Here is a 26,252-nt window from a genome sequence, read left to right as displayed (position 1 = left end):
CTTCTCTGTTCAATTATTCACATCAGATGCATCTTTAAAAACCTAATGGTGTGTTTTCCTCCTATGTTACAGAAGTTATGGAGTCAGTGCCAGTTGGACTCTTCTTTGGTGCCCCGTGTTATAGCTTTAAAGTTTGTTTCAAATGGATTTACAGTATTGCATGTAACCTACCATTCATTCTGTACATTATTACAGTGCCTTCAGAAAGTATTTGTACCCAATGAATTAGTCCACAATTTATTGTTAAAGCCTGAGTTCAAAATGGATGAAATTGTTTCTCACCCATTACACACAATACCCCATAATGACAGTGAGAACTAGATATGGCCTTGTGTTTTAGGTTATTGTCCTGCTGAAAGGTGTGTCTGGTGAAAAGCAGATGGAACAAGGTTTTCCTCTAGGATTTTGCCTGTGCTTAGCTCCATTACTTTTCATCATGGAAAAACTCCCCAGTCCTTAACAACTACAAGCAAACACATAACATGATGCAGCCACCACTATTCTTGAAAAAAAATGGAACTCGGTAATGTATTGTTTTTGCACCAAACATAACACTTTTGTATTCAGGACAAAAAGTAAATTGCTTTGCTGCATTTTTTGCAGTATTACTGTAGTGCCTTGTTGCAAACAGGATGAATGTTTTGGAATATTTTTATTCTCTACATCAGGGGTCTCAAACTAATTCCATGGAGGGCCTAGTGTCTGTTGGTTTTTGTTTTTTCCTTTCAATTAAGGTCTAAACAACCAGGTGAGGAGAGTTCCTTACTAATTAGTGACCTTAATTCATCAATCAAGTACAAGGGAAGAGTGAAAACCCGCAGACATTCAGTCCTCCGTGGAATGACATGCTCTACAGGCTTCTTTCCTTTCACTCTGTCAATTATGTTAGTATTGCGTAGTAACTACAATGGTGTTCATCCATCTGCAGTTTTCTCCTATCACACCCATTAAACTCTTAACTGTTTAAGTCACCATTGGTTTCATGGTGAAATCCCTGAGTGGTTTCCCTTCTCTTTGGCAACTGAGTTAGGATGGACGCCTGTAATTTTGTATTGACTGGGTGTATTGATACACCATCCAAAGTGTAAAAACTTAACCATGCTCAAAGGAATATTCAATGTCTGCTATTATTTTTACATCTACCAATAGATGACTCCCAAAGAAGGGCACTGGAACGTATGTGACTTAAGCACATTTTAACTCCTGTAATTATTTAGGTTCGTATAATAAAGGCGTTGAATACTCATTAACTCTATTAATTTGTTTTAAAAAAATCGAAAAACATCATTCCACTTTGACATTATCGGGTATTCTGTGTAGGCCGGAAACAAAATGTTTCTCTCAATTTAATTCATTTTAAATTCAGGCTTTAAACAAAATGTGGATAAAGTTCTGGGGTGTGAATACTTTATAAAGGCAGTGTATATAAAATCGCGCGGCGCGCCATGCCTCCTTTTGCACTATGTGTGGCGCGCACCACAGCGCGGTAGGAAGCCTAGGTTCCTGGATACAGCCGCAGTTCTTCCAAAACCAGCCCTGTGCGCAGCTGTCTCTTCGCAGCGTGTTTCAGGCCTACGCTGAACTCCGCAAATACGGTAAATTCTCTCTGCTGTAGGGGACTATTTTGCTCTTCTGCCCGCTGTGTCAAACAGAAAGCGGCATATTGTGCCTGTTCAGCACCATGCATCTATGGAGCGTCTTTTCTACGTGGCTATTCTTCCTCTGTTTTAGTTTTCTTCCAGGTACGTGCTCTTTTTTTGCTTAAACATTTTACAACATATATTGCATTAGAGACGAGGTTCTGATTGCTTATCGATGGAAGAATTTGAGGGCAATTTTTCTCACTTTGGCAGTCCGTAGCTTAACAGTAGGCCATTTCGTTTTATTCCCCGAGTGTTCTAAAATGCCAACTACAATAAAGTGACCTAACTGACCTAACATTGAAAATGTGGCAGATTATACATTCACATTGGATGCTGAATGAATGAGCAACCCTTCAACGATGTATTAAGGGGCAAAGGTGGACTGTGGATATTACATGCATGCATCCATGGACTGTCACAATGTACTCTGGGTTGGTGATTTCAGGATGATAACTTAGGTGTTGATATGATGTGATGTACTTGATGGTCTACCATGTCATAGTGCCTGAAGCTATTATTAATGTTATTGCTGGTGTCACTCTTCACAAAGCTGTGGAGATGATGGTGTGTTTGTGCATTAATACCTGATTGATGTGCCCATGCTTCTACATCTGCATTGGTTGCTCTTTGGGGGTTTAGGCTGGGTTTCTTTATAAACACTGGGACAACTGCTGATATAAAAGGGCTTTATAAATTTGATTGATTGTACTCATGGCAAGCTGTTCCTCTCATAATTCCTCTCTCTCTTGCTCTTCATGTCATCCCTTGATAATCCCCACCATCTGGGTCTCAAACCCACAGCTCGTGTGTTCTGACGTGACCACTGAGCTGAAAGAGCAAATACACACACACACACACACACACACACACAAATAGATCAGAGCAGATGAGAGAATGACAGATTACACCGTTACACCTACAAACTCTGTTGTCTGGACACGTGATATCTGCCAGCAGTCAACGGGTTAATGCTGTCATCCCTGTGACCTCTAATCCAGACTCATGCCTGGTCCTGCAGATACTGACAGGAGACAAAAGATAGATGAATAAAGGGGAAACAGGAGCCGTGGTTACACCTTGCATTAACATGTGGTTGTGGTCATCCGATCAAGATGATTCGATAACTATGGTAATAAAATGTCTCTTATATTCCCATAGTGTCCGTATTGTGACCAGATTCCTTGGTCCTTCCCTCTATGCAAATTAATCCACCTGCCTTGGACCTTCCTTAAGATACAAGCTGTATACAGAAAACAGCACACTTTTATAGTCAATAGATTTACACATTATTACAGCCTATATTTGTTATCCAACGAGTTAAGACTGGGCATAATATGCTACTGTCTCAATATCCTCGACCTGTCCACAGCTGTACAAATAAATATTATTTAATATATCCTTATATTTTAAAAACAGTAAAACGGCTTTGTATGCCTAGGTACATTAGTTGTTTAGGGAGGTCTTAAGAAGGATTAGCATACCAAAAGTTTGTATTTTGAAGAACCTCTATGGTAACCTACAGCAAGACGCTTGGTCAAATTATGAAAATGGATTAAAGGAGCACGCATGTAAAGAAAATACTATGGCTTTATAAATTAATAAAGTGTAAATCCAAAGAGTCCTTCATATTGTACATCAAATTGGAGAGTGGCCTCGCTCATGCTTAGAGAACGCTATGCACATCAGTTTGGACATATTCTGCACTTTATTGCTGGCAATTTGTCTGGAAAATGCTCAAAGATTCACAGAATAGAATATAACATAATAAAATCTAAAAGGATTTCATTATATTCCATGATTCCGATTCTTATTTAGTATAGGCCTAACAGTTTTACCAAGAAAGAAAAAAGTACATGCAGGGAGAACGACTGTGGTTTGGTTTCCTACAAATAATTGATTAGTGATAATTCAGTAACGGAGTCTCTTTCACTCATCGATGGTTGATAGACTGATATACTAGCATTACAGAATTTAAACTGAACTACAAATGTATTGGGGATGCATGGAGTCATCATAGTCCGTCCCATGTATCCCCAATACATTTGTAGTTCGGACTATGATGGAGTCACAGCAGGAGAGCGCAGTGCATGACAAGTGTATGGCAAGGTATAATGTGTAGGCCAAATCTTTTGGGGGGATATGAATTTGGGTCCTAGTTCGGGTGGGTTATATACATTTAATAATGTTATTTCCGTGCCCTCAATCCTTCCCTTTACTAGTATGTATCTTCTGTCTTTGCAAGGGTTCGTTCGGAGTGAAAGGGGATATAATTTTTTGGTTTTGTTATCATTATTGCTACCCCTCTTCTTGCTGAACAGTAGGAAGAGGAAAACACCTGTTCTGATGCCAGTCGTTCTAGTTTTCTATGTTCCTCTTTAGATAAATGTGTTTCTTGGAGAAAGGTGATATCACCTCCAGTTTTAACAATATTTTTTTCCTTCTTATGGGGCTATTAAGGCCATTTAAATTTTTATTCCTCCAGCCATTTAAATGTATACTGTAAGTATTGAGAACTCTTCCTAACTGGTGTTATTCTCTTTGTTTCTTGTAGTACCCCAAATGCATTGGTCTCCTCCCATTTCCACATAATATTGTATTTATTGTAGTTGTATTTGATCCGTTGCACGTATTTTTTTCCAGCATTGTCTTTATAAATTGTTTTGTTCGAACTGTACATTAAGACATTACCAAGCCAAAGGCTATTTAAAATCATGAATAAAATGACCTCCAACGGTGCTACCACTTCCCTTGGGTAGCATTTTTTCGTCACATGGATTCTAGGGCCCATAAGAAATTGGAACCCTTCCCTTGTGGTGTGACACTTACTGATTAGGGTGGGCATTCTATGTGTTATATTTCTTTGTTTTTGGCCGAGTGTGGTTCCCAATCAGAGGCAGCTGTCTATCGTTGTCTCTGATTGGGAATCATACTTAGGCAGCCTTTTCCCACCTGTGTTTGTGGGTAGTTGTTTTCTGTTTTGTGTCTGTACCAGACAGAACTGTTTTGGTCTGTTTTGTTTCAGTGTTCAGTTTGAATAAATTATCATGAACATGTACCACGCTGCGCTTTGGTCCTCTTCTTCAGACGAGCGTTACACTTACAGCACAAAATCAGGTTAGCAGCAGTAAGCATTTCCTACCCTTTCACCTCAGTTGTAATATATCACTTTTGTACAATTATAGAAATAAATGACTGAATGCCTGAATTCCTTTCAAATTAGACATATAATACACGTACTAATATAGGCACTTCATATAAAAATCTAATTAGCAGCAGTCAGTTGAAATTAAGCATTTAAGCAAACAGATATAATTTGATGTTATAGCATGAGATTCAATGTAGTCCGTGTTTCTGGTCATACCTCGTACCAATAATAATAAGTAGTATCAGAAGTAATGCAATTAATAGTGTTAGTAACCATAATATGAATCATGATAATATCAATAATGAGGATAATATTAATTGTAGTAATAACATCAATGAAAGTAATAGTAATAATAAATTATCATAATAAATAATGGTAACCATATTGGTAGTACAAATGATCATATCACTGATAATAGATAAGAGGATTTGGTGTAGGACAGAGTGCATTCACAAACTATTTAGAGCCCTTGACCTTTTCCACATTTTGATACATTACAGCCTTATTCTAAAATGTATTAAATAAATGTTTTCCCTCAGCAATCTACACACAATACCCCATAATGACAAAGCAAAAAACGTTTTTAGAAATTGTTAAAAACTTGTTAAAAAAAAAACGGAAATATGACATTTACTCAGTACTTTGTTGAAACACCTTTGGCAGCGATGACAGACTCAAGTTTTTTGGGGTATGACGCAAGCTCGGCACACCTGTATTTGGGGAGTTTCTCACATTGCAGATCCTCTCAAGCTCTGTCAGGTTGGATGGGGAGCGTCGCTGCACAGCTATTTTCAGGTCTTTCCAGAGATGTTCAATTGGGTTCAAGTCTGGGCTCTGGCTGGGCCACTCAAGGACATTCATAGACTTGTTCCAAAGCCACTCCTGCGTTACCTTGGCTGTGTGCTTAGGGTCGTTGTCCTGTTGGAAGGTGAACCTCCAGCCCAGTCTGAGGTGCTGAGTGCTCAGGAGCAGGTTTTCATCAAGGATCTCTCTGTACTTTGCTCCATTCATCTTTTTCTCGATCCTGACTAGTCTCCAAGTCCCTGCCGCTGAAAAACATCCCCGCAGCATGATGCTGTTACCACCATGCTTCACCGTAGGGATGGTGCCAGGTTTCCTCCAGATGTGACACTTGGAATTTAGGGCAAAGAGTTCAATCTTGGTTTCAGCAGACCAGAGAATCTTGTCCTTTAGGTGCCTTTAGGAAAACTCCAAGCAATATGTCATGTGCATTTTACTGAGGAGTGGCTTCCGTCTGGCCACTCTACCGTAAAGGCCTGATTGGTGGTGCTGCAGAGATGGTTGTCCTTCTGGAAGGTTCTCCCATCTCCACAGAGGAACTCTGGAGCTCTGTCAGAGTGACCATCGGGTTCTAGTTACCTCTCTGACCAAGGCCCTTCCTCCCCTGATTGCTCAGTTTAGCCAGCTGGCCAGCTCTAGGAGGAGTCTTGGTGATTCCAAACTTCTTCCATTTAAGAATGATGGAGGCCACTGTGTTCTTGGGGACCTTCAATGCTTCAGAAATTGTTTGGTACCCTTTCCCAGATCTGTGCCTCTGACATGCACTGTCAACTGTGGGACCATATATAGACAGGTGTGTGCCTTTCCAAATCATGTCCAATCAACTGGATTCATCACAGGTGAACTCCAATCAAGTTGTAGAAACATCTCAAGGATGATCAATGGAAACAGGATGCACCTGAGCTTCATTTCAAGTCTTATAGCAAAAGGTCTGAATACTTATGTAAATAAGGTATTTATTTTAATATATATATATCAACTTTTCGCTTTGTTATTATGAGGTATTGTGTGTAGATTGAATAAATTTTTTCCTCATCAATTTTAGAATAAGGCTGTAACGTAACAAAGTGGAAAAAGTCAAGGGGTCTGATGACTTTCCGAATCCACTGTATGTACAAATGTATGTGGACACCCCTTCAAATTAGTGGATTCGGTTTCCCCGGTCAACTGTTAGTGCTGTTATTGTGAAGTGGAAACATCTAGGAGCAACAACAACTCAGCCACGAAGTGGTAGGCAACACAAGCTCACAGAATGGGACTGAAGCGTGTAGCTCATAAAGAAATTGCCTGTCCTCGGTTGCAAAACTCACTACCGAGTTCCAAACTGACACTGGAAGCAACGTCAGCCCAAGAACTGTTTGTTGGGTTTCCATTGCCGAGCAGTCGCTCACACGCCTAAGATCACCATGTGCAATTCCAAGGGAACACTGCTTGCCCCAATACACAGTGCCAACTGTAAAGTTTGGTGGAGGAGGATTAATGGTCTGAGGCTGTTTTTCATGGTTCGGGCTAGGCCCCTTAGTTCCAGTGAAGGGAAAGCTTAATACTACAGCATACAATGACATTCTAGACGATTCTGTGCTTCCAACTTTGTGGCAACAGTTTGGGGAAGGCCCTTTGCTGTTTCAGCATGACAATGCCGCTGTGTACAAAGCAAGGTCCATTCATAAATGGTTTGTCTAGATCAGTGTGGAAGAACTTGACTGGCCTGCACAGATCCCTGACCTCAACTCCATCGAACACCTTTGGGATGAATTGGAACGCCGACTGCGAGCCAGGCCTAATCACCAGTGCCCAACCTCACTAATGCTCTTGTGGCTGAATGTAAGCAAGTCCCCGCAGCTATGTTTCAACATCTAGTGGAAAGCCTTCCCAGAAGAGTGGAGGCTGTTATAGCAGCAAATGGGGGACCATCTCCATATTAATGCCCATGATTTTGGAATGAGATGTTCGATGAGCAGGTGTCCACATACTTTTGGTCATGTAGTGTATGTTACGTACTATGGTTAGGGGTAACGTTTAAAGTTATGGTTAGTGATAGTGATCTAAAAAATGATTTGTGGTTAGAAAGCTTGTTAATTATGTCCAGATAGTGATGACCCAGAGCCATAGTAAATGAGGTCCAGGCTTCCGAAACTACCATTAGTTGATCCCAAAGTTCTTGTGTGTGTGTGTGCATGTGTTTGTGTCTGTGTGAGTGTGTGTGTGTGTTTCCAGTTGCTAGAGGAGAGCGAGTTGAGTGAAGGGCATGAGCAGGATTAATCGTGTCATGGTAAAACTTGCACTCCTGTAGATCTGTAATAATTGGATGGTGAAACTTGCATCCAGCCAACCAGAAAAGCAAGGTGAAGCATTTCAGGCGTTCTTTAAAGTAAGCACAATACCTGTCCTGTAAAGAAACAGTATTTTTTTTAAATTTAGCCTAGGCATTTAGAATTGTGGAGTGGAGCTTTAATGTTACACAATGATATCACGTTCCACGAGGTACCTTCAAAATTACTCTGCAATCATAATTTAATCAAAAAACACTGTTTCCATTATTTGTCGCAATAATGAAAGTTTGACAAAAGAAAAATCTACCCCTGATGAACAGATAACATTTTTGTCGATCTTTAGAACATTTCTCCTATAGCTGCTATTTCTATTTTATTTAACTAGGCAAGTCAGTGAAGAACAAATTCTTAGTTACAATGACTGCCTACACCGGCCAAACCAATTGTGCGCCACCGTATGGTACTCCCAATCACGGCCGGTTGTGATACAGCTTGGATTTGAACCAGGGTGTCTGTAGTGGCACCTCAAGTCCTGAGATGCAGTGCCTTAGACCGCTGCGCCACTCGGGAGCTCAAATGTTGCAATGTGTTTTTGTTGCAACATTGCTTTTGTGAAATAGATCTGGGTCAATGGAAACCTTCCTACTGACAGTAACTCAATAAGCCATGTCAGCTAACAATTTGTAGATTGGTAGTTAGTCTAGCCAGCTATCTAAACTTGTAGTAATCATGGCTGTATACCGACAAGGCACGCAGGGCACGTGCCCAGGGGCCTTGACCTCCAGGGGGCCCTCATTGATTTCGTTAGTCATTGTTAACATGGCATAAGTTATGGCTGGTTTTTTTTATTGCAGGAAATTAGCTTTTCAACTGCAATTTTTTTTCGACAAACAACTGCAAAGAGATTTGCAGGAAATTAGCTGTAAAAATGCTAATTATTTGTCTCTGCACCATGGCAAAATAAGTAGAATTGTATGAAAAGTTTTGTAAAATTGCAAAATGTTCTCTCCGCCACATAGCACGAGAGGCTCTAACTATTTTTGACTTATAGGTGACACTGTCTTACATTCCTATGCATAAATACAATCTATTAATTTAAATAAAAAGCTGTGAATTAGCATACTGAAGGAGCTACTCACCGAGGTATGATGCCTTATGGCTACAAATACCACATTATATGGATTAGGGAAATGATGGAGTAGCTACTCAAGTCCTTAAAGCACTGCGAAGGAGCCATGATGTCCCTCCTGTACTTTTAGACTACACTCTTAGAAATAAAGGTGCTATCTAGAACCTAAAAGGGTTATTCGGCTGTCCACATAGGAGAACCCTTTGAAGAACCATTTTTGGTTCTTGTTAGAACCCTTTTGAGTTCCATGTAGAACCCTTTACGCAAAGAGTTCTAAATGGAACCCAAAAGAGTTCTACATGGAACCAAAAAGGATTCTACCTGGAACCAGGTATGGGGACAGCCAAATAACCCTTTTGGAACCCTTTTTTCTAAATGTGTAGATGTAGACTATTGGAAATGACACAGCATGGTGCCAATAAATACTTCATCTTTGTCACTGCTGTTGATGGATAAGTTGGATTGATGTTAAGGCAACTTGATCAAGGACAGTAAATCCCTTGTATAGTGTTTCAGCAACTGTACAGACAGAAGGTGAACGGGATTTCATTTTATGTGACAGAACAAGCTAGTATAGTGTAGAGATTCATTGTACCATCTAAACCGTTGTGAAATATATTTTCCATTACCAAAAATAATGTATTTTCAGCAGTTTGAAGCTGATGTACGAAACAGAAAGTAAAACTTAAGAATGGGAAGCATTGAAATAGCGCACATAGAACAGATCTACCACTTCTTAGACTTGCTTTCATTCACAATGACATATTTATAACACCACATTTCTATGTGAATTGGGTCAGGTCGCCCAAAAAGTTACATATTGCAGCTTTAACTGTGTAATGTGAGATGGGAAAACTGTGGAACCTAACTACAACTAGAACCCAGAGTTGTTGGTCTAGTCATGGGCTAGGTGTCAGGCATTGAGGTTATGGGATGAACGCTATGTGATAAAGGGGGTAGACTTACAGTGATGCCCTGGTTGACAGATGTGGTTGGTACTTTAGCCAAGTCCTCTCGTTGGTTGACATGCGATCCATGTTGTATGTAGAGGATATTAAGCCTTGTCAGGTAGCCTGGCGCTTAAGAGCGTTGGGTCAATAACTGAAAGGTAGTTGGTTCAAATCCCTGAGCCGGCAAGGTGGAAAAATCTGCTGTTCTGCCCTTGAGCATGGCAGTTAATCCCCACTACAACTACTCCTCGGGCACCGATGATGCTGATTCAGAGGGGTTGGGTTAAATGCTGAAGACATAATTTGGGTGAATCCATTCAGTTGTGCAACTGACTAGGCATCTGCTTTCCATCTATGACATGTACAGTGTACAATGCAGATGGATAATCACGCTAGCAATGCCCTCATGGCCACACCAGCCGTAATAACATTAACCATCCCAGCTAGCACATTTGGTTCCTAGGAAGTTGTGGCAACGTATGTTTTTGGTTTCTCATTGGTGCTGGGAACGAGGCCATACGTTTCCTGACCAGTAAAACTGAAGTGAAAATGTCTCTTGTTCTTGAAATATACATTTTTAGGTTGTAGGGAGGTTCTGAGAGCATTTTAGTATGGTTCCCTGAACATTCTCCTGGGAAGTTTTATTAACGTTCTGAGAATGGAAATTATAGGTTATTTGAAGGTAATAAAATAACATTCTGAGAACATCTTTCAATAAGACTTTTAAAAGCACTGCTAGTTTGGGTTAACTGTTTTGAACTCCAAGCACAGACAGGACAGAGGAAAATTAATTTGCTTCGGCATTAACCATCATCAAACACTTTCTTTTTATTGTGGCACGCCATCAGTGAGATTCAAACGTATGATCTTCTGTTCTCTATCCAGGATGGAGCTAGCATGCCATGTCTTTTTTACTCATACTAAGCTGTTCAAACAGACCCCATTTCAAAGGAAACAAGCACTCATTAAGATCAGGTGTGGCCAATTAATAGGGGCTGCCAACACACTCCCGCTCCTCCTCTGGCGCTCATTGTCGCCAGTTTACTCATTATTATGCACACCTGACACCATCGTTAAGCGCACCTGCGCTTCACGAGACTCATCTGGACTCCATCACCTTGCTGATTACCTCCCCTTTATCTGTCACTCCCTTTGGTTCTTTCCCCAGGTGTTATTGACTCTGTTTTATGTCTGTACACTAGTCGTGTTTCTTGTTTTGTTTATTTATCAAATTCAATCCCTGTACTTGCTTCCTGATTATTAGTGTACATGTTACAGAATAACATCTCCCCAAAGGGAAGCAACAGGGTTCTTTTTAATATAAAAAAATAATAAAAAATTCAACTGGTGACGTCGGGTCCAAGGGCGGCTGCCGACGCAACCGGGGATGCCCCAGCTGGCTCGTCAAGCTTCCATGCCTCAGCTGGCTTGATGCTGGCTTGATAGGTTCACAAACCTCGGTTGGCTTGTCAGGCTTCCATAGCCGACACTACTGGGGTTCCCACGCCTCAGTTGGCTCTGCAGGTTCCCACGCCTCAGCTGGCACTGCAGGTTCCTGGTCCTCGGGACTGTCCCTGTGGTCGGCGGAGCTGCACATCAGGGACAGGGTACTGTACCATCTACTCTCGCTCCTCCTCTCTGGCGCTCGTTGTTGCCAGTTTGCTCATTATTACGCACACCTGCGCTTCATGAGATCCACCTGGACTCCATCTCTTTCCTTATTACCTCCCCCTATATCTGTCACTCCCTTTGGTTCTTTCCCCAGGCGTTATTGATTGTTTGTTTCATGTCTGTATGCTACGTGTTTCTTGTTCTGTTTGTTTATTTATTAAATTTGCTCCCTGTACTTGCTTCCCGATTCTTAACGTACACGTTACACACTTCTTAATGTTCTCTGAATGTTACTAAAGATTTTATGAAAAGTTTTCTTACCGTTTGAGAACATGACTTTAAATAAAACCGTTAGGAAATGTTATGCTGAGGTATTAGTGTAGCTATTCCCTCCGCAAGGCAATCAAACAAGCTAAGCGTCAGAATAGAGACAAAGTAGAGTCGCAATTCAACGGCTCAGACACAAGAGATATGTGGCAGGGTCTACAGTCAATCACAGATTACAAAAAGAAAACCAGCCCCGTCGCGGACCAGGATGTCTTGCTCCCAGACAGACTAAACAACTTCTTTGCTTGCTTTGAGGACAATACGGCCCGCTACCAAAACCTGCGGACTCTCCTTCACTGCAGCCGACGTGAGTAAAACATTTAAACGTGTTAACCCTCGCAAGGCTGCAGGCCCAGACGGCATCCCCAGCCGCGTCCTCAGAGCATGCGCAGACCAGCTGGCTGGTGTGTTTACGGACATATTCGATCAATCCTTATCCCAGTCTGCTGTTCCCACATGCTTCAAGAGGGCCACCATTGTTCCTGTTCCCAAGAAAGCTAAGGTAACTGAGCTAAACGACTACCGCCCCGTAGCACTCACTTCCGTCATCATGAAGTGCTTTGATAGACTAGTCAAGGACCATATCACCTCCACCCTACCTGACACCCTAGACCCACTCCAATTTGCTTACCGCCCCAATAGGTCCACAGACTACGCAATCGCAACCACACTGCACACTGCACTAACCCATCTGGACAAGAGGTCCATGTGAGAATGTGAGAATGCTGTTCATCGACTACAGCTCAGCATTTAACACCATAGTACCCTCCAAACTCGTCATCAAGGTCCCCTGGGTCTCGACCCCGCCCTGCGCAACTGGGTACTGGACTTCCTGACGGGCCGCCCCAAGGTGGTGTGGGTAGGTAACAACATCTCCACCCCGCTGATCCTCAACACTGGGGCCCCACAAGGGTGCGTTCTGAGCCCTCTCCTGTACTCCCTGTTCACCCACGACTGCGTGGCCATGCATGCCTCCAACTCAATCATCAAGTTTGCAGATGACACTACAGTGGTAGGCTTGATTACCAACAACGACGAGATGGCCTACAGGGAGGAGGTGAGGGCCCTCGGAGTGTGGTGTCAGGAAAATAACCTTACACTCAACGTCAACAAAACAAAGGAGATGATTGTGGACTTCAGGAAACAGCAGAGGGAGCACCCCCCTATCCACATCGACGGGACAGTAGTGGAGAGGGTAGTAAGTTTTAAGTTCCTCGGCGTACATATCATGGACAAACTTAATTGGTCCACCCACACAGACAGCGTGGTGAAGAAGGCGCAGCAGAGCCTCTTCAACCTCAGGTGGCTGAAGAAATTTGGCTTGTCACCAAAAGCACTCACAATTACAGATGCACAATCGAGAGCATCCTGTCGGGCTGTATCACCGCCTGGTACGGCAACTGCTCCGCCCACAACCGTAAGGCTCTCCAGAGGGTAGTGAGGTCTGCACAACGCATCACCGGGGGCAAACTACCTGCCCTCCAGGACACCTACACCACCCGATGTCACAGGAAGGCCATAAAGATTATCAAGGACAACAACCACTCGAGCCACTGCCTGTTCACCCCGCTATCATCCAGAAGGCGAGGTCAGTACAGGTGCATCAAAGCAGGGCCCGAGAGACTGAAAAACAGCTTCTATCTCAAGGCCATCAGACTGTTAAACAGCCACCACTAACATTGAGTGGCTGCTGCCAACATACTGACTCAACCCCAGCCAATTTAATAATGGAAAAATGTATGTAAAAAATTTATCACTAGCCACTTTAAACAATGCCACTTAATGTAATGTTTACACACCCTACATTACTCATCTCATATGTATATACTGTACTCTATACCATCTACTGCATCTTGCCATCTGTATGTAATACATGTATCACTAGCCACTTTAAACAATGCCACTTTCATATGTTTACATACCCTACATTACTCATCTCATATGTATATACTGTACTCGATACCATCTACTGCATCTTGCCTATGCCGTTCTGTACCATCACTCATTCATATATTTTTATGTACATATTCTTCATCCCTTTACACTTGTGTGTATAAGGTAGTTGTTGTGAAATTGTTAGGTTAGATTACTCGTTGGTTATTACTGCATTGTCGGAACGAGAAGCACAAGCATTTCGCTACACTCGCATTTACATCTGCTAACCATGTGTATGTGACAAATAACATTTGATTTGATTTATTAAAATTCCCACAGAAGAATGTTACTAACATTCTCTTAACTACTCAATTAAATGTAAAGTAATGGATTACAAGGTACCACTTAGGTTAATCAAGCTGGGATGCTGTTGAGTCAATTTGCCCCATTCCTTTGAGGAACTGAGGCTTGAATTAGAATAATAATGAAGGTTGTGAGTGATGTGGATTTAATGTGGTTCCTTAAGTTCTGCTAGGCTTTACTTACTGTGCTTACAACTCTCTCTCTCTCTATCTCTGACAGTATCTCTGGGTGCTCATGGGAGATATGCTCAGAAGTTGTTGACTGATTTGTTCGCTAACTACACCAACGCTCTGAGACCGGTGGAGGACACAGACCACATCATCAACGTCACACTGCAGATCACCCTCTCACAGATCATTGACATGGTAACACACACAAAAACATATATACAAATGCATACATACACAAGGTCACCACGATGACCCCACATGCACTACTTATCCTCTGTATAGGCCTCCACTGATACTGTTTTGCCTGCAGGATGAGCGTAACCAGATCCTGACCACGTACCTGTGGATCCGGATGGTGTGGACGGACGCCTACCTCACTTGGAAGAAGGAGGACTACGATGGTCTCGATACCATCCGCATACCTAGTAGTTATGTGTGGAGGCCTGATATTGTCCTATATAACAAGTAGGTCTGGCTGGTATTGAGACACATCGGTTCTTCCTGCACGGGTTTGTTGTCCTCTTCCTCACACTCCTTTTCCTCACCCTCCTCTGCTATGGACACGAGCTGGACACCGTAGATGCTGTTACTCAGGGGGTGTCAAGGCAACAGGTGTGCTTCTGATGCTCATCACAGTGTATTGGAGCAGTAGTTTTTTCACTAGTGTCAGGGGTTCTTCCTGGTTAGGTCACGTAGACAGGACGGTTTCCTGGCACTAGTTATAATTTATGGCAATGTCAACCTGAAATGAAAAATAAATAGAACTAAAGACAAGGTTGGTCGCCTGTCTTTTCTAGTATGCGGTTTTTACGCTTGTTTATGGATACTAGTTGTTCTTGCCAAAACTAGCACCTGGATCTAGACGTACTGCTGTGCACAGGGATTTGCATTGGGAAATACAGTATAAGTGGAATAGTCCTTCTATTTATTATTTCACAGTATCTTATTCTCCCTTTATTTTGTTATGTTTTAATCTCTATTTGTTGTAATTACAACACACAACTGAATCAGTAATCCCTTTAGGATGGGCTTGACTTGAACATGTTCTATATCATTTTTTCCAGAGATTATATCTGGACAGGTGTGAGGGTTGTGTGTTACATGAAACTCACAATAATCCCCTTCCTGAGCTAACACTCTACCTGTTTAAATTTTGAATCCCTGTTGGAGGAAGGTTGGTAGCAGGGGGATGCCACAGAATGCAGATTAAGTTCCTAAAATATGGTTCCTGAGAAAATTCCAACTTTGAGGGTGGTGACTATTAAAGTTCTATGTTCATTCCAGTCCCTGTGATCAAGGTCAGAAATGTAGTGAGAGTGTTGAGTGTAGGAGTTGGCTATGAGAGGAGGGCTCCACTCCTGCCCTCCCCAATCTCTTTGCGCCTCGAACATCACCTGTCTGTCTGTCTGTGTCTGTCTGTCTGTCTGTCTGTCTGTCTGTCTGTCTGTCTGTCTGTCTGTCTGTCATTAAGGTATTAGACACTCCATGCCCATCTTCCTTCCCTACATTTCTGCCCTTTGTCTTTTCCCAGTCACACCTCTAAAGAGTCTTTAGTCACTTGACAGTAAGTATATATTTTCTTTTTTTCTTTAATATCAATTGTAGATAATAAATAATTTTCTATGGTTTTAATTGCCTTCTTTGTTCGCCAATGAATTCCTCACACACTCTTTCCCCTGCCTCTTCTCCCTCCCTCCGTCTCTCCTCCTCCCATCATCCCTTTGCTATTTCTCCCCCATATACACTCCCCCCTCTTTCCAAACTCCCTACTCCTCCTTCTCCCTTCCCTCCCTCTCACCTCTTACCCATACACTCTCCATTCCTCGCCCCCCCCCCCCCCTCAGTGCTGATGACCAGTTCTCCAGCTCTATGGAGACCAACGTGGTGATCCGTAACGACGGACAGATCATGTGGGACCAGCCGGCCATCAGTAAGAGCTCGTGCTCCGTGGACGTGTCCTTCTTCCCGTTTGATGCCCAGCAGTGTCGCCTAACCTTCGGCTCCTGGACACACAACGGCAACCAGATGGACCTGGTCAACGCCCTGGACAGCGCTGACCTGGCCGACTTTGTGGCCAACGTAGAGTGGGAGGTCAGATTGATTAGTTTATTTTGCCACTTTTCTATCCTTTATTTATACCAATGCTTTTGCTACTGTTTATACAGGCAAAGCCTGATCTTTATTCCCTTTTTGCACTTTATTGATTGAAAACACTTTTGCATTTGTAAGACTGTCTTATCTTGATGTTTTTTTTTACACTGAACAAAACTATAATTGCAACATGTAAAGTGTTGGTCCCAGGTTTCATGAGCTGAAATAAAACATTTTCCATACACACAAAAAGCTTTTTATCTCTGCACAAATTATGTTTAATTTTGTGCACAAATTTGTTTACATCCCTGTTAGTGAGCATTTCTTCTTTGCCAAGATAATCCATCCATCCAAATGGCATGATCATTACACATGTGCACCTTGTACTGGGGACAATAAAAGGCCGCTCTATAACATTTTGTCACACAACACAATGCCACAAATGTCTCAAGTTTTCAGGGATCATGCAATTGCCATGCTGACTGCAGGAATGTCCACCAGAGCTGTTGCCAGAGAATTTAATGTTAATTTCTCTACCATAAGCCGCCTCCAATATCATTTTAGACTATGTGGTAGTACGTCCAACCGGCCTCACAAACATTGACCACGTGTATGGTGTCATGTGGGCGAGCGGTTTGCTGATGTCAACATTGTGAACAGAGTGCCCCATAGTGGCAGGCATAAGCTATGGACAATGAACACAATTGCATTTTATTGATAGCAATTTGAATGTACAGAGATACCGTGACGAGATCCAAGAGTATGTACATGCCAGTCAAGTTCTTCCACACCGATCTCAGCTAACTATTTCTGTATGGACCTTGCTTTGTACAAGGTGGCATTGTCATGCTGAAACAGGAAAGGGCCTTCACCAAACTGTTGCCACAAAGCTGGAAGCAAAGAATGGTCTAGAATGTAATTTTATGCTATAGTGTCAAGATTTCCCTTCACTGGAACTAAGGAGCCTAGCCCATGAAAAACAGCACCAGACCAGTATTCCTCCTCCACTGAACTTTACAGTTGGCAATATGCATTCGGGAATGTAGTGTTCTACTGTCATCCGCCAAACCCAGATTCATCAGTCGGACTGCCAGATATTGAAGCGTGATTCATAACTCCAGTGTTTCCACTACTCCAAAGTCCAATGGTGGTGAACTTTACACCACTCCAGCAGACGCTTGTTATTGCGCATGGTGATCTTAGGCTTGTATGTGGCTGCTTGGCCATGGAAACTCATTTCATGAAGCTCCCGACAAACAGTTTCCAGAGGCAGTTTGGAACTTGGTAGTGAGTGCTGCAACCGAGGCCAGAAATGTTTTTATTATGAGCTACAGGCTTTAGCACTCGGCAGTCCCGTTCTGTGAGCTTGTGTTGCCTACCACTTCGCGGCTGAGCCGTTGTTTCTCCTAGACCTTTCCACTTCACAATAACAGCACTTACAGTTGACTGGGGCAGCTCTAGCAAGGCAGAAATTTGACAAACTGACTTGTTGGAAAGGTCTGCCACGTTGAAAGTAACTGAGCTATCAGTAAGGACATTCTACTGCCAATGTTTCTCTATGGAGATTGCATGGCTGTGTGCTCGATTTTATATACCTGTCAGCAATGGGTGTTGCTGAAGTAGCTGAATCCACATACTTTGGTGTATACAGTGTACGTGTGTTCGTAGACCCCTAGACTACCCCAGGGCACGCATTTCTATTATTTTCCATGCTATCCTAACAACAGGTTCTGGGTATGCCAGCCAAGAAGAACGTGATCCTGTATGGCTGCTGCTCAGACCCCTATCCAGACATCACCTACACCCTGCACCTGAAACGCAGAGCCTCCTTCTACATCTTCAACCTACTCATCCCCTGTATGATGATCTCCTTCCTGGCCCCTCTGGGCTTCTACCTGCCGGCTGACTCTGGGGAGAAAGTATCCCTGGGGGTCACTGTGCTGCTGGCCCTGACCGTGTTCCAGCTGCTGGTGGCAGAGAGCATGCCACCCTCGGAGAACGTACCACTCATAGGTGAGGGGCTTGGGGGTGTTATAAAGAGAGAGGGGGGGGGGAGATATGGAGGAGGGGGGGGAGAAACAGCTTGCCAGCAATCAGAGAGAAAGAGACACATTAGAATATATGCTTTTCTCTGGGCTTTTGAGGTCATTTTATCTCCTTCTCCAACACTAACAGAGACTGACCAGCTCGCCTCAGAGACTTTTATAGATCTTCTTCTCCCATAAACTCAGGCAGAAATGTTTAGTGAATATTGAATGGGTCTTGCTCAGCACAATGTCCTCATACAGCCTCTCTCTGCTGCTCCATTTAACTGCCTGGAATAGTAGAGATGTGATACACAGCAGGGAGACCTTTATGAATACTGAATAAGCATATTTTCTATGTACATTCACTATATTATTCCATATTTTATTGTGATAGTATTGGGATGAGCAAAAAGCACTTATTACATTTGAATCAACTTTGAAATGCATGCAGAGTTAAACAAGAGTGTAGGCATTTTTGCAGTTGTATTTCAATACAGGAATGATTTGAGTTGTAGCATTTGTGTGTGCTTGGCTTAGAGAGCTGCTGTACTAAATTGTGTTGGTGTATGTAGGATAATGTTGATGTAATGGTACAGAGGCCAGGCAAGTCGATATTGACTATCCAGATAATTTAATGTGCTGCAATCACAGCTTGATAACCTATACCCTGCCTTCTCTCTCTGGAGCAATTATGCGTGTCTGTCTATTTAACACTGTCTAGAATCCTGCAAGGCAGTGATGTTATGTTAGCCAATGTACACCATTACATTGAATGATTATGTTTGAATGTTGAGTTGTTATACATGGAATAGACTGTATTGCGGATCACTATTTCTCCACAGGGAAGTACTACATTGCTACCATGACGATGATCACCGCATCGACCGCCCTGACTATCTTCATCATGAATATCCATCACTGTGGTCCGGAGGCGCGTCCTGTCCCTGAGTGGGCCCGCCGCTTCATCCTGCACTACCTGGCACGGATCTGCTTCGTCTTCGAGGTGGGAGAGAACTGCTTCACTGGCACCCCCAAGAAACAGGCCCCGCCTGAGCCCCCACCCGACCACAATAGCAACCCCCAAACTAGAGGTACTAACTGGGATGTGAACGGGCAGGCCTGGGGAGACATGGAAGAGAGGGGTGAAGAGGAAGTGGGATGGGTGGGCGTAAAGACACCGGAAGAGAAAGAGGAGGGGAATAGACTGGATGTGAAAAAAGGGTCATACCAAATGTTTGAGCCCAGTAGGTGGAAAGACGACCTGTTTGTAAGTATAGATGCAGAAGAGGAGGAGGAGGGAGCAGCAGGAGGAGAGGCAGAAAGAGAGAAACGTTTCAGAGGGAAAATTGGGTGCATGGGAGGGGCAGAGGAAAAAAGAGGCAAAGGTGGAGGAGGAGAGAGAGGAGGTGCAAGAGGAGGAGGAGAGAGAGGCTGTGTGGAAGGAGGAGGAGAAAGAAGGAAAGGATCATTAGGAGGCGCAGAGGCTAGGGGTAGGAGGGAGGTGGTGGTGAGCGTCCAGTGTGTGTGTCAGCACCAGGCGCTCCGCAGGAACATCGAGTACATCGCCAGCTGCTATCATGACCAGCGTTCCACTCAGAGACGTACGGGTGAGTGGAGGAAGGTGGCCAAGGTCATGGACCGACTCTTCATGTGGCTCTTCTTTATCATGGTCTTCCTCATGAGCTTCCTCATTATGGGCAAGGCCGTCTGAGCACGTGCAGAGAGAAGAGGGAGAAGACTCCAGGTACAAGTGACCCTCAGGCACAGATCTAAGATCAGATCCTACCCTTCCCAAATGCTGACCTTAACCATTAAGGGGGATCCCAAACTGACCTTAGATCAGTGTCTAATGGCAACTTTATCCTACTCCGAGGGGCAGTAGGCCAACTAAACCATTCAGAGTTTACCACGGGAGATACTGTGTGTGGGTTTTTGTACGTATACTAGCTGTTTATATTCAGCACTGTGAGGTAGACTTAATTGATCTCATTTCATACAGAAGTCGTTTTCTGTGAGTCTAAAGTGTTTGTAGGGGAGACAGGAACAAACTTAATCTGTGAAATGGAGCCAAAGCAATTCTTCTGCCACCTGGCGACTATTATAAACACACACACACACAGTTTAACAAGTGCACATTTTTATATCACTATAACTTTTACCACTCTTCGTCCTTTTACCGATTTACTGTATGTGAATAATCCATTAAACAATTGTATTTTTAAGTGTACTTCTCAGGCCTGCCAGTCACTACATGAGAACCACAGTACTTTATGAGTGCACACCTGAGAAGTGCAAACTTTCTTTGAGTGCACTTGACACTGTTGAAGATTTGATGTGTAGATATAGTATAGAATGACAATGCTAAAATAATAGTAATGGTCCATGCTTAAGAAGACTAATGTATCCAATGCTTATCACTTGTCTTGTACCATAAAGAATATTGCATATGTACAAGTACGCCATTAAATGTATTAAATATTTAATAATATCCAAATCCCTCTGACTTTTTTCACTTTGTAACCCCAGGCAAATGTTTCAGATTGAGTCATGAAAGGGAAAGGAATACTGTTATCTTCTTATGGCTGAGATCCCGTTAACGGGATCGACTTGACAACAGCCAGTGAAAGTGCAGGGCGCCAAATTCAAACAACAGAAATCTCATATTTTAAATTCCTCAAACATACAAGTATTTCACACCATTTTAAAGATAAACTTGTTTTTAATCCAGCCACAGTGTCCGAATTCAGAAAGGCTTTACGACATAAGCACACCAAACAATTATTTTAGGTGAGTACCTAGTCACAGAAAAACACAGCCATTTTTACAGCCAAAGAGAGGAGTCACAAAAAGCAGAAATAGAGATAGAATTAATCACTAACCTTTGATGATCTTCATCAGATGACACTCATAGGACTTCATGTTACACAATAGATTTATGTTTTGTTCGATAAAGTTCATATTTATATCCAAAAATCTTAGGTTACATTGGCGCGTTATGTTGAGTAATGTTTTGCCTCCAAAACATCCTGTGATTTTGCAGAGAGCCACATCAATTTACAGAAATACTCATAATAAACATTGATAAAAGAAACAAGTATTATACATGGAACTTTAGATAAACTTCTCCTTGATGCAACCGCTGTGTCAGATTTTAAAAAACTTTACGGAAAAAGCACACCATGCTATAATCTGAGTACAGCGCTCAGAGCCCAAACAAGCCATACAGATATCCGCCATGTTGTGGAGTCAATAGAAGCCAGAAATAGTATTATAAATATTCACTTACCTTTGATGATCTTCATCAGAATGCACTCCCAGGAATCCCAGTTCCACAATAAATCGTTGTTTTGTTCGATAATGTCCATTACTTATGTCCAATTAGCTACTTTTGCTAGCATGTGTAGTAAACGTGTCCAAACGTCGGACGAAAACTTCAAAAAGTTATATTACAAGTCGAATAAACTGGTCAAATTTAGTAGAGAATCAATCTTCAGGATGTTGTTATCATTTATATCCAATAAGGTTCCAACCGGAGAATTCTTTTCATTCTCTATAAGTAATGGAACGCATGGCGATATCATGAGGAAAGCGCATGACCAAGAACTGGCAATCTGCCAGACCAATGACTGAAACACCTCCCATCCGGCCCCACATCACACTAGAGGCTTCATTCAGCGTTCTACAGACTGTTGACATCTAGTGGAAGGCGTAGGAAGTGCAAACAGATCCATATATTACAGGGAATTGAATAGGCGATGACTTTAACATCGACCAGTCTCAGAATTGTATTTTTATTATACTCACAGATATCACTCAAACAGTTTTCTATCCAATAGTAATAATAATATGCATATATTAGCATCTGGGACAGAGTAGGAGGCAGTTCACTATGGGCATGCAATTCATCCAAAAGTGAAAATGCTTTTCCCTATATCAAAGAAGTTAATAATTAAAAATGGTATGTAATAAATGTATCACTAGTCACTTTAAACAATGCCACTTTATATAATGTTTACATACCCTACATTACTCATCTCATATGTACATACTGTACTCTATACCATCTACTGCATCCTGCCTATACCGTTCGACCATCGCTCATCCATATATTTATATGTACATATTCTTATTCATTCCTTTACACTTGTGTGTATAAGGTAGTTGTTGTGAAATTGTTAAATTACTTGTTAGATATTACTGCATGGTCGGAACTAGAAGCACAAGCATTTCGCTACACTCACATTAACATCTGCTAACCATGCGTATGTGACCAATAACATTTGATTTGACTCACCTTCTGCACCTGACTCCCAGTGTATACGTTACTGTCTCAATAATTTTGGAGCTCACTGTAACTGCCAAAATAAAGGAAACACCAACATAAAGTGTCTTAATAGGGCTTTGGGTCACCATGAGCCAAAACAGCTTCAATGCACCTTGGTGTAGATTCTACAAGTGTCTGAAACTCTATTGGAGGAATGAAACACCATTGTTCCACAAGAAATGTCATAAGTTTGGGGGTTTTGTTGATGGTGGTGGAAAACGCTGTCTGAGGCACCGCTCCATGTCACGTTCTGACCCTAGTTCTTGTGTTATTTCTTTGTTTTAGTTGGTCAGGACGTGAGTTGGGTGGGTTATCTATGTTTTGTGTTTCTATGTTGGGTTTCTCGTTTGGCCTGATATGGTTCTCAATCAGAGGCAGGTGTTAGTCATTGTCTCTGATTGGGAACCATATTTAGGTAGCCTGTTTGCTGTTGTGTTTTGTGGGTGGTTATTTCCTGTTTAGTGTTTTTGTGTTTCACCTTTCGGGATTGTTCGTTTGTCGGTTTATTGTTTTGTTTCAGTGTTCAGTTTTATTATTAAAACATTATGGACACATACCACGCTGCATCTTGGTCCTCTTCTTCTCCTCCAGACGACGAACGTTACACTCCAGAATCTCCCGTAAGTGTTCAATTGGGTTTAGATCTGGTGACAGAGATGGCCATGGCATATGGTTAACATAATTTTCATAGTCATCAAACCATTCAGTGACCGCTCATGCCCTGTGGATGGGGGCATTGTTATTCTATAGGGGCATAGCCATGGTTTCCAAAATAACGGCCTGCCCAGCATTTTTACATATGAGCTTAAACATGATGGGATGTTAATTGCTTAATTAACTCTGAAACCACACCTGTTTAGAAACACCTGCTGTCAATATACTTTGTATCCGTCAGTCACTCAAGTGTTTTCATTATTTTGGCAGTTACCTGTATGTATCCTCAACATTTTGAACTCCTGAATGATTCTGCTGGTATTTGAGCTGGTGATGTCAAATAACCATTGGGACAATAATGAGTGGATGTTTTGGCAGCTTTTAAATTCCATCCATCGGATTAGTGAGTTTTATGGCCATAGCCTTTAAAAGCACTTTGAGTTACTTACTACAGTGATATGTTTTTTAAGAGGGAACAGTTGTTTACAGAGCACAGAGAAACGCCATGGCCAATGGAGATAGTGGTATATCATGAACCAGCCCTACGCAACTGTTTTACCACCTTTACCCATCACATTTCATCTTTCATTGTCATTCCCAGCTGATACAGATACTGTGCCTATCAACATTTTGTCTGGTGGTAATGGGGCTACCTTGGCAAACATGTCAGAGTGGTCATACATTCCTGTGTGGTGTCCCATAAACACTGAGTATACGAAACATTAAGAAAACCTGCTCTTTCTATGACAGACTGACCAGCTGATTCCAGGTGAAAGCTGTGATCCCTTATTGATGTCAGTTGTTAAATCGACTTCAATCAGTGTAGATGAATGGGCGGAGACAGGTTAAAGAAGGAATTGAGACATGGATTGTGTATGTGTTCCATTCAGAGGGTGAATGGTCAAGACAAAATATTTAAACGCCTTTGAACGGGGTATGGTAGTAGGTGCCAGGCGCACCAGTTTGTGTAAATAACTGCAACACTGCTGAGTTTTCCTGTGTGTATCAACAATGGTCCACCACCGAAAGGACAGACAGCCAACATGACACACATGTGGGAAGCATTAGAGTCAACATGGATCCAGCATCACTGTTGAATGCTTACGGCACCTTGTAGAGTCCATGCCTTGACGAATTAAGGCTGTTCTGAGGGCAAAGGGGGGGTGCAACATAAATTAGGAACACCTTCCTAATATTTTGGTATACTCAGTGTAATGTTTGGTATACCCTGATCCTGGTGCAGAATACAAATGGTTTCTCCCTCCCCATATTGACTGATACCATTCAATGATTTATAAAAGACAATACAGGGAAAAGTTGTGTCTAGTAAAAATGTAATGCCGGGTGCCGGGTTTCTCTCCATTCAGAGACACCACTATCAAGCCTGTCTGTCAGTCTGGACTTCATCACATCATCTTGCAAGTCTCCATACATGTTTCTGTGAACACATACAAACATAGTCACTTTTCTATACCAATGGCAGTTAGGATAGTTAATATCTGACACACAAACAGGTACAATGTTGAAGTTTGAACAGGTCAGACTTAAACCTACCTAGTTCTGTTCTCCCCATCGACAACCGTTGATGAGCAGGCAAGTGGTGAGGCTGGAGGTGAGGTCTTTGCCAGAGCCCCATTGATGGGCATAGATCAGCTCCCGGCCCCTCATCAAAGATACTGGTTGGTCACAGACAAACAGTAGACTGTAATTTATGTGATCTGTCACCTGGAGTTGCATGGAAAATGGTCCAGGAACACAAGGACTAGTAAGCCCTTCCCCCTCTGAGGGGCCCAAAACATTTCTGTTACAGTATTCAGAGGACTAACTATTGAATGAGTGATAGATACCAAACATAGAATAATGCTATATTATCCATCTGAAGTTGTTCACTGAGGATAACTCTGATGCTATATATGTGGATGTATTATCTCTGTGGTTACTTGTATCTGTACAGGGTGAACTCTGAATTACATTATGGAAAGGAGTTTTATTATCTTCTCATGAATTATGTCTTATTTACATTGGTGTCATCCCCATCACAAGTTTTTAGATGCTGTGACACCCTGTGGAGAGTGGGCCTTGGTGGTCAGATTACACTGTAAACTTTGGTATTGTTTGATTGGCCAATGGCTGTTGGTTTTGGGTTGAAAGGTTACACCTTCAGATGTTAGAATTAACTGCCTTTGTTCTCTCTGTTATCCTGTATCTAGTCCATTGAGGAAGGTTGTATTATCAATTCTCATTTCCTATGCTTATAGGCCTCTGGCCTAGTAAGCATCTCTTTGTTCATGCTTTGTCCTGTTAGTTAACTTTAGGATCTATATTTACACTTTGGGGTGGCAGGGTAGACTGTGGTTAGAGCATTGGGCTAGTAACCGAAAGGTTGCAAGTTCAAAGCCCTGAGCCGACAAGGCTGTCATTCTGCCCCTGAACAAGGCAGTTAACCCCCTCTTCCTAGGCTGTCATTGAAAATAAGAATTTGTTCTTAACTGACTTGCCTAGTTAAATAAAGGTAAAAAATAAATATACTCAGAATATTGTATTGCTTGTAGCGTAAGCTGTATGTCTTGTTTGTGTACAATGTTAATTAAATATCTACCTTTTTATATCTCAGACCAATTATTTTCTAGTCAACGTCACTAGTTTCCGAATGCTTGCTTGTATGTTTAAATTATCTTTATGTAGTCAGATAAACATTTGAATAGGCTAATTGCTTTGTCTTATTACGAGTCACATGTGAGGGACTGTATAATGGAACCAACCTGATCGCTGTGTTCACCTTTCTATTTCACTTCAGATATCATCAAATGTGAAGTGAAATAGAATGGAGAACACAGCGATCAGGCTGAATCCACCAGGCTAGGTTACG

The 26,252-nt window shown here is 42.2% G+C and overlaps 2 protein-coding genes across 3 annotated transcripts in view; both read left to right on the top strand.

Annotated features, from left to right (window-relative positions):
• The first annotated feature begins 1,501 nt into the window (after positions 1 to 1,501).
• Positions 1,502 to 20,893, top strand: LOC139537398 (neuronal acetylcholine receptor subunit alpha-10-like). 2 transcript variants are annotated; one of them, XM_071338633.1, is made up of 6 exons: positions 1,502 to 1,742; positions 14,337 to 14,482; positions 14,598 to 14,752; positions 16,132 to 16,378; positions 18,106 to 18,391; positions 19,248 to 20,893. In XM_071338633.1, the coding sequence occupies exons 1-6, from the start codon at positions 1,682 to 1,684 to the stop codon at positions 20,114 to 20,116; spliced, it is 1,764 nt and encodes a 587-aa protein (XP_071194734.1). In that variant the 5' UTR covers positions 1,502 to 1,681; the 3' UTR covers positions 20,117 to 20,893. The 2 variants fall into 2 exon arrangements, with proteins under 2 accessions (XP_071194734.1, XP_071194736.1); XM_071338635.1 differs by lacking the exon at positions 1,502 to 1,742 and adding an exon at positions 11,108 to 11,548.
• Positions 20,894 to 23,165: 2,272 nt separating this feature from the next.
• The window catches only part of LOC139537397 (olfactory receptor 5J3-like), a 29,186-nt gene continuing 26,099 nt past the window's right edge, over positions 23,166 to 26,252 (top strand). The window contains exon 1 of the mRNA XM_071338632.1: positions 23,166 to 23,349. The gene's annotated coding sequence lies outside the window, so the exon portion shown is untranslated. The remainder of the gene's footprint in view (positions 23,350 to 26,252) is intronic.

The sequence above is a fragment of the Salvelinus alpinus genome, chromosome 13, assembly GCF_045679555.1.
Source record: "Salvelinus alpinus chromosome 13, SLU_Salpinus.1, whole genome shotgun sequence".
Taxonomy (NCBI): Eukaryota; Metazoa; Chordata; class Actinopteri; order Salmoniformes; family Salmonidae; genus Salvelinus; species Salvelinus alpinus.
This window is presented reverse-complemented; position numbering and strand designations above follow the sequence as displayed.

Coding starts and splice junctions, on each gene's coding strand:
- LOC139537398 (XM_071338633.1), top strand. CDS start 1,682: ATGCATCTATGGAGCGTCTTTTCTACGTGGCTATTCTTCCTCTGTTTT. Junction 1,743..14,336: donor CTGTTTTAGTTTTCTTCCAG/GTACGTGCTCTT, acceptor TATCTCTGACAG/TATCTCTGGGTGCTCATGGG. Junction 16,379..18,105: donor TGGCCAACGTAGAGTGGGAG/GTCAGATTGATT, acceptor TCCTAACAACAG/GTTCTGGGTATGCCAGCCAA.